This window comes from Pyrus communis, chromosome 1 (assembly GCF_963583255.1).
Source record: "Pyrus communis chromosome 1, drPyrComm1.1, whole genome shotgun sequence".
In the NCBI taxonomy this organism is placed as follows: domain Eukaryota; kingdom Viridiplantae; phylum Streptophyta; class Magnoliopsida; order Rosales; family Rosaceae; genus Pyrus; species Pyrus communis.
Window position 1 is genome coordinate 23,604,569 of NC_084803.1, and position 9,393 is coordinate 23,613,961.

The 9,393-nt window shown below is 38.4% G+C and overlaps 1 protein-coding gene across 1 annotated transcript; it reads right to left on the reverse strand.

The window, feature by feature from the left end:
• Positions 1 to 840: 840 nt before the first annotated feature.
• Positions 841 to 2,489, reverse strand: LOC137720061 (UDP-glucose 6-dehydrogenase 1-like). Its single transcript, XM_068459070.1, has one exon. It carries the CDS (start codon positions 2,487 to 2,489, stop codon positions 1,044 to 1,046), a length of 1,446 nt encoding a protein of 481 aa, XP_068315171.1. The 3' UTR covers positions 841 to 1,043.
• Between the last annotated feature and the right edge of the window lie 6,904 nt (positions 2,490 to 9,393).

The window sequence follows — 9,393 nt, forward strand, 5'->3', positions numbered from 1 at the left end:
GTATCAGAGTTTGACATTTAGACGACCGGACAACTTTCACTATAAAGACGCTCATTTCTTTTGAGTATCTTTGTCCCTACATCCTGATATCGATTAAGCGCACCTATATTTTCACCAATATAGTTGAAACGACCGGACCTGGTATAGAAGATTAAACTTCGACCAAAAGGCATAACCTTGTCTTTAGGTTTTAGAACCCAATGCCAAGAGTGTTCCTCCTCAGCCGAAGACGCTTGGTGTAGAAGTCAATAACACATTTCATCATCACTCCACCACATCCATCTTATTCGGTCAATTGAGCTTGGTAGCGAATTGGTACGCGGATCAACAATCATCTACATAAGGACGTAGTTAGATACTTTGGGCTATACCGTGTAATTCTTAAGGTCAACAATAAGTGAGATATATATATATATATATATATATATATATAATCTCTATATCAAAGATCTTGGAAAATAGGTTTTAAAGTTTTAAATTGTAAGTATTCTTCCGCTATAAGGAATCGGCATGTAAATGTAGTTTTGTTTTGAAACCAACCAATGCATGTCCATTTCGGTGAGAAAATTTTAAATTCCAATTATATTTTTATCTCATTCAACTCCGGTGTATGTGACACTGTAGGGCGTGGAGGGTTTCCTTGTGAAAGCTGATAACCAGAAAACCTTTCGGGAAAGAGGCTTTAAAACTAAATGTGCAAGTCCTTCGAAATCAAAAGCTCATGTCTATGTTCATGCGCCAAATGGCCATCTGTTTATGTTTACGATATTGTGATTGATCTGCAGTACGAGATTCTACAATCAAATTGATTACATGAAAAATATATTATTGAACCTTAAAAGAATGGACCCTGACTAAATAAAGAAAAATTACATCTGGAAAATGGACATTATTTCCTCATCTGCGACGTGATGTGGTGTGTTACCACATCTAAATATATGGAATTAATCAAAGATAATACTAACAACAACAACAATAATACAAACAGACATAAAAACAAGACCTGGAGGAGTTGGAATGAAAACTGAGCAGCAGTTATAGTTTTATGCGACAGCAGGCATGTCCTTGAGCCATGCATCCAGGGGCTTACCAATTGCGAAGACAATAAAGCCAATTTCGCGCAGTTTATCTACATCGATAACATGCCTACCGTCGAAAATGAATGCCGGTTTCTTCATATTCTCATATATCTTGTTGTAATCGAGAGTCTTAAACTCATCCCATTCAGTGAGAATGCAAATACCATGGGCACCCTTTGTTGCATCATAGGCATCCGAGACCACACACACTTGCTCCAGAGTGCTACTACTGCTCATCGGCTGCAGGTGCATCGGGTGATCCCAGTCGAACTTTCTCATAGTCAAGTCTCTGCGGATCTGGTCCTCGGTTACCTGCGGATCATATATGCTCAGTTCGGCCTTGTCAACCAACAACCCCTTGCACACATCAATTGCTGGGGTCTCCCTTGTATCACCAGTATCTTTCTTGAAGGCAAACCCTAGTATTGCTATCTTCTTTGTCGACACAGTGTTGAACATGGATGCAACTACACGGTTCACAAAACGGCTCTTTTGGTACTCATTGATCTTCACAACCTGTTTCCAGTACTCTGCCACCTCCGGAAGGCCATTGCATTCACAGATGTAAACAAGATTCAGGATGTCCTTCTGGAAGCAGGATCCCCCAAAACCGACACTAGCGTTAAGAAACTTCCGGCCTATCCTAGTGTCCTTACCAACAGCGTGTGAAACCTGTGTAACATTGGCCCCAGTAGCCTCACAAAGCGCAGACATGGAATTAACAGACGATATTCTCTGTGCCAAGAACGCATTGGCAGCAAGCTTGGAGAGCTCTGCGGACCAAAGATTGGTGGTTAGGATACGGTCTTCAGGAACCCACTGAGCATAAACATCCTTCAATGCTTTGATGGCCTTCTGGCCTTCAGCGGTTTCCCTGCCACCAATGAGGACCCGGTCCGGTTTAAAAAGATCTTCGATCGCAGTTCCCTCGGCAAGGAATTCAGGGTTTGAGAGGATCTGGAATTTGATTCCCTTGCCGTTGTGGGTCAAAATTTTTTCTATTGCCTCAGCTGTTTTGACAGGGACGGTCGATTTTTCAACAACAACTTTGCTAGAGTCGGACACATCTGCAATCATACGAGCAGCACTCTCCCAATATGTCAAATCTGCAGCTTTACCTGCTCCAAGACCCGTAGTTTTGGTCGGGGTGTTGACGGAGACAAACACTATATCGGCTTCCTTGACGTGCTTCTTCACATCAGTGCTGAAGAAGAGGTTCTTGCCGCGGCACTGCTTCACGACATCATCGAGGCCGGGTTCATAAATGGGAAGTTGGTCACTGTTCCAAGCTGCAATCCGTTTATCCCAGATATCAACGACGACCACTTCAACAGATGGGCACTTAAGTGCAATCACTGCCATTGTAGGTCCCCCAACATATCCAGCACCAATGCAACATATCTTCACCATTTTCGTTTCACTCTATAACCAATGCAAGTCTGCAATATTGCAACATTAGTTGTTACTTTATTCCAACAGTATGCCATGGAATGCGTATTTTGTATCATGTACCACAGTAACAGGTGAAATGGCCAAGATTCACGTATGTTGCACTTGCATTACTTAACTTTCTGCTTGATCAAGCGTAGTTACTACTGATAGACATATATTGTGTGGCTGAGATACTGCCACTTGTATTCAGATTAGAGAGTTAGTTAGTCAATTAGGTTGTTAGGAATATTGAGAAGTGTATAAATACTGTTGTATGAGAGTGCTTAGCACTTGAGAAAATCAATATACTGAAAGTTTCTGTTTTCTATTACTCTCTCTAGAATTTCTCGAATCTCTTCTTTCTCTCACTACATTTTCTGTAGATTAACAACTACGAGAATATTTAATGAAAATGAAAATGAAGCATGGTAACAACCGTTTAACCAAACCTAGTTCGCATATTTAGACAATTTGGACTCGCCCTAATCTCAGGCATGGCAGATCAAGAATTTTAAGCCCCAATAACTTGGTGATACTTCTTGGTTCCGAAAAACACCTAGTTAATAAAGTAGAACAAACAAAAAGAGATGTGGGAAAATGCAGGTAGATGATCTATGAGGATGGATCCGAAAAACACCTATCATAGTGATAAATGGTCTATCAAGGAAGCAACTGCGCTAGAACCGACAAATTGTGAATAGGAAAATCAAATTTGAACCAAATTGCAGAAAACAAAAACGATGAACCAACGGAAGGCAAGCCGAAGTGATCATAGATTTAAAGAGAAATAGCGTTACCAGAGGAGCTTTAAGCTTGAAACTCGATCGTGTGTGTGGCATATAATAACACTAACTAGTACACACCTGCCTGCGATGCTGCTGCGATTGCTGATTGCTGCAACGAGATGAGACGACCCTATTCTTTCTGATTGCTGCAACGAGATGAGACGACCCTATTCTTTCTGTTATTGTTTTTTCTTTTTCTTTCTTTCTTGTGTTGTAAGTTGTTGATCAAATAAAAGAGTTGATGATAAATGATAATAATAGAGGAGGGCCTTTTTTTTCTGTATCCAATAAAAAATACCGGGCCTTTACTTGCTCTGAACCTCTCACTCTCAAACAAAAGGAAACAGGAGTGGGAGTCGGAGGTGAGAACGTGTTTTTTGGAGAGGCCGTAGTTGTAAATGGCAACGGTTGATGCATGCCGGTTCCGTGCTTTTTGATCCTATTCTCTCGTCGCTCGGCCCTTCCCGGTCCCAAATAGGAGAAATTTTTTATTGTGACTGGAACACAAGTGATACACCACGTGTTTTTATGTAAGTGGTGAGAAATTTTACTTTTTAAGTTATTAACTTTTAAAAACACATATCCTACTATTTATATAGTAACACGTAGTGTACCACTCCGTATGACGGTTACACTGAAAAATCTCTTCCCAAATAGAGAAACAAAAAGTGACCTCTATACCTATATTGCTAGGCTTATATTTATTTATTTATTTTGATAAACGATAGTGTTAGTAGGTTAAATTGTTAATTATTAAGGAAAGAAGGGAATCGGTGAGGATTAAACTCATATCAGAGTGTATAAGCATGATTGTTTTCCTCTACTGCAATAAAACGCCATTTATTAGCAACAGATAAAAATCATCAAGCACAGAAATATACTATAAAGAGGAAGAACCTAAGTCTAGATATTTACTCTAATTACATGTGAAAAATCAAAATTTCGCTTGTCCAATTTGTGGAGCTCACACAATACATGTGGCACTTGACTTCTCAAACAAAACGGGCTACCAAAAATGACATGTGTCAACTGAGATCTCCATCAATTAATTTATGTCAAATTCTATAATGGGATAAATTAACCCTAATTGGTCAAAATTCCCCAACTATAGATTGATTTCTCAAATTAAGGATTTTATTCAGGACTCGTTTGTGAAGTGCTTTTAAATAACTGAAAGCGTTTTCAAAGTGAACGTTTTTTGGGTTCCAAAAAAACTTGAAGTGTTTCTTGCAAGAAGCATAAGTTATGTCTTCTTGCAAGTGGCATTTTCAAGTGCCTTTTGAGGATTAATTTACATTTTTACTAAAGATTGGTTTCACAAACATTTTATCTAAAAGAATTTATAGTTATTTAAAAGGACTTCCAAAACGAGCCCTTAATTATGAGCTAAATTAAATCAATCAGCTCGAATTAATTCAAAATATATCAAGTAACCTCAGATAAGATTAAAGGTTATTTAGTGTAGAAGCTAAGGATAAAGGCATGACTAAACACTACTACGTTTAACTATTTGCGCGACGAACAAAAGTTGGTCGCGCAAAGTGTATTTTCGTTGCACAATCGTCTGCGCGACGGAAATTTCATCGCACATAATCCGTTGCGCAAAGATGGTGAAGAAAGACTTTGCGCGATGAACAATAGCATTGGTCGCAAGAACGCGGCACAACGGTTTGGCCTTCGTTGCACAAAATTTTTAGGAACGAATGCGTTCGTCGCACAAATACCAGGATACAAACGTGGGACGACTAATATTCGTCTCTCGAAACTTTGCGCGACGACAATTTATTCTTTCACGACGAAACCTTGTTAGTCTCTAGAATTTTGCGAGATGAAGGTATTCATCATGCAAAAAGAAAAATATGTATTTCTTTTAAATTTAATTTTTTGTTTAGTTTTTTCAATTTTGTAATAAAATAATAAAATTAAATTGCAATTAAAAATGTAATGAAGAGAAAAATAATTTATTTAAATAAATGTAAAATGTATGTACAAGGAAAATGTTTAAAAAATAAAGGAGTATAAAACTAAGAAAATAATGTGGCGTAATATATGAGGTCGTTATTTGGAGGTGACTGGAAGGTCTCAAGGTTGGAGACAGGCTCAAAGGTCGAAGGGGCAAAGTTCTGGGCATGCTTGGGTTGGAGGGGCTCGGATGTCGATGGGGGATGAACATCCGGGAGACGAATGCCGGACTGACTGAGGGCTTGTACAATCAATGGCATCTAGCTCTTATACCAGGCGAGCTCAGTCCTAAGGTCGGCCACCTCTGCTGTCAAAACTGTCACCTCACTCTTTGACTGGGATGATGAAGAGGCTCTAGGTTCCTGCCACCGAGCATTCCCCATCCCCCTATAGTATGTCCTCAGCCTTCGTTCGAGAGTCTGATCCAAGGTCTCTGTAAGGATCTGAAACCCCATATCCTGTGGGGGGGATCCACAGACTCGAGTGGAGTCTCGGGAAGAAACTGGGAGGCGGACTCCTGAAGAACCAACTGCCGCTTCTCCATCATTGTCGCCTGTGTAATATAACATGAAATATTAATAATAACATTCAAATAATAACCATGATACTTGAATGGGTAAGATAGTAATTACAATTGAAGAATACTTACATGAAGGGACTCAGCCAACTCATCCCCAGGTCGAACATAAATGTCACTAAAGACATCGATCTCCGGAAATTTTGATCCCCCCTGAATAGAACAAGAGAAGAAAAATGTTAGTACGAAAAAAAAAATTAATATTATTGACATAGAAAAAATTGAATATGAAAAACTTTATTACTACTTGTCGCCGCACCTCCATCCTATATGAGAAGAGTCTCGAATCGGAATGGTGGAGAGCATATTTCTTCCCCTGATTGCTCTTGTTGGCTTTCACCTTTTTCTATTATACAAAAAATAAATGTATTAGTTCTAATTTAAATGAAATATAAAAAAATCAATATCTTGGAAATGTGCCCTAAAACCAATCATATGATAATACTTTACGAACATTTCACATGTTAAACTAATCTAGTTTAATATAAACGGAAAAGATTATTGTTTGAAGCCGTCTTATATAAATGCTATATGCTTAAATGATAAGTCCAAGGAATATGCAATTGGGAGAATGTGATCTAAAGAAGTTAGATTCATGAGACCATTTTCTTTCGTATACATATCCTAAATGTTCATGATCATAGGATTGCTAATTGGGCATTGACAGTCCATTAAGATCAGTACGTGCCATGTCTTCTCTTAAGGAGAGTGACTGGTCTTGAGTCATTGGTGTGATTGACATCAAGACAAGCATGTAGGTGCTCAATAGAGAATGAGTCCACTGAACACGATCAACGAAGAGTTCTCATACTCATGTCACTTGAGAACTCATAGTTAGGATAATGCAAAGTAGTCATTTGACCTGAGCCATCATAGTTGTCTTGTGGTTAGGTCTTTGATCTTTTACTATGTCAAAGCCATGGGGGCAAGTGAATGCACAACAACGGATTTCTAACCTTCAAACCGTTTGAAGGAGAGTACTCTATGATATGATTAAGAATCTTTGGCCAGAGTATGAATGAGATTTAGGAAATCGTTCCAAATCACATTCAGGGTAATCATATAAGTTAGAAAAATCACATTAGATAATAGACATGAATAAACTATCAAACCAAACAATGTGGTCAAGAGCATTGTATTAAAGAAAGACCGTATTGCATTGTAATCATAAACTGAATAGGTTATCCACCTCTTCTGATTAGCTTGGGTAGCCATGACATACTGTTAGGTGTCATTCATGGTTTGTGGAAGCCCTAAATGTGTATAGTCACTAAAGGGAGAATTGAAAGTATGTTTCAATTCACAATCGATTTGAAGAGTTCTAATCGCCCACTTCCTCGCTAAAAGGAACCTAATGGATCATACACCGTGTAAGGTAGAGATTGAAGAAACAACGGAGATAAGTAATGATAATTAAATGGTTTCATTATTTATGGCTAGGATTAATTAATATGTTAATTAATCAAATGAATAAGTTTCGTTATAGACCTCGGGTTAGTTTTGGACAAGGCCCAATGGGATTTGAATGTCAAGCCCATTAACTCAAGTTGTATGACAACTTGAATACATAAAGAGCTTGAAAGCCCAATAAACCCTTAAGTCCGGCCACATTAGAGAATGAAGGGTTTTGGTTCTTTTGTCACTTAAGTGAAGGGACTATATAAAGAACTTTATAGCCAAAATTCATTTAGGTTTTGTTTGGACACAAAAAGCTCTTTTTTCTCTCTAAGAGGCCGGCCACCCTAGAGGAACATAGCTAGAAATCTTCCTTTCTCTAGGTCACTCATCTCTTCATCAATGATCTCCTTGGTGTGGAGACTTAGAGGTTCTCTATTTTGGGAACTTGGAGAATCCATTCTACCATCATCATCCAAGAAATCCATAGAGCTAAGAAGTAAGGAATGAAGGCCCTATCTCTTGGGTGATTAGCCTTTGCTTATGCAAAGAGGAATCAACAAAGGTATAATATTTCTCAACTCAGTTTATTCTTGAGTTGAGTCTTGGTTCACCACACTCACTAGGCCTTGAATTTCATGGGTAAAGTTTTGTTTTTGAGTGCATACAAGCATGATTCATCCTTTTAATTGTTAATTGCATGTATAGATATTGCTCAAATAAACTAGTTTTCACAAATATTTCCTTCACAATAAAAATTAGTAAGAAATGATAATACTTTTAAACTTAATATAAAAAACGTAGACGTAGCTGGGCTCCTGAAATTGATTGTAGAGCCACACTCAACGTACGCCAACATATCATCGTTAATGTCGTCGAAATTGTAGTTCATCTGCAATGTAACAAATTAATTACATACATTAAGTAATATAAATATATAAAATTTAAAGGAAAAACAATTAAAAGGCAGGACACTTACCGACAACTGTGCGCGCACCTTCGTCCTCACCTTGCCTAGCATCGACTTCCAAGACTTCTATTACATAGGGCAATAGGTCCGAACGACGTGGCCAATGTCATGGGCCAATGCCCTATGCTACTCCACCGTTGGTGCAACCCGATGCCGGTCATCGTATCCGATCGTGATACGTCCGTTGGTCACCTGGGTGACCTTCGCTGTCTTCAACTGGCGACAAGGTTCCTGGGCATTTTTCTTTTCTAAAAAAAATAAAAAACAGTGAAACAAACACAACAAATTAAACCAAAATTTTACCAGCACTTCCCCTAAAGTTATAACAATTCCCAAACCCTAGACAATGTAATGAATAATATATGACATCAAACAACAATCACGATAGTTGAATACTTCAGTAGTGGATGCCAAGTTAAACATTACATAGTGTATATCTAGTTTGTAATCGATCTAGAATCAAAAGCCAACTAAAATTTTTAATCGCATGAGGAACATTTAACTTCCACATTCTATTTAGCAACTTAGTTTTTAAGTTATTTGTTGTTACATTATTTTGAATTCAAGTAGCATGTTTGACAGTAAATCGATCATTGGCATTCATGCTCCAACAAACAAAATCATTTATATCTAACACTGATAACAGAATACGGCAAATTTTATTAGAAATATAAATATTGACAAAATTTAGCATAAGAGATTTCTTCGAGCAGTTTTTGAAAATAAAATGACAAACTTTCAGGTTGCAAAGCTTAATTGATCGTCCTGTATGAGATGGAACAGTCTATATGGAGAAATCACCAAGGCATTATAGAAAAATTCAGTTCTCAGTGTTTATCACATGTTTACCTTGTTGGGACCCCGAGGCATCAGTAGTGGATGCCGATGTGTCGGACGTGTGGAGGCGTTGATGACCATGCCTGGCACTAACAGGTTGCACCACCGAAGAGGCTGATGATGCCAGCACCTGGAAGACCCCAGGACCAATCGGATCAATCAGATCGATCGGATTAATCGGCCTGTAGTTCATTTCTGTTGGAGCAGTGGTGGCTGAAGTAAAAGGCGGGGGAATCGAACGGGTTGCATTCGAAATCGCCTGTACGACTTCTAATTAGATGTGACATCTACACAATGAGAAGATAATAAATTGCTCTCTGGACTGTTGGTTGTACAATCAACCAGTCATAATCCTTC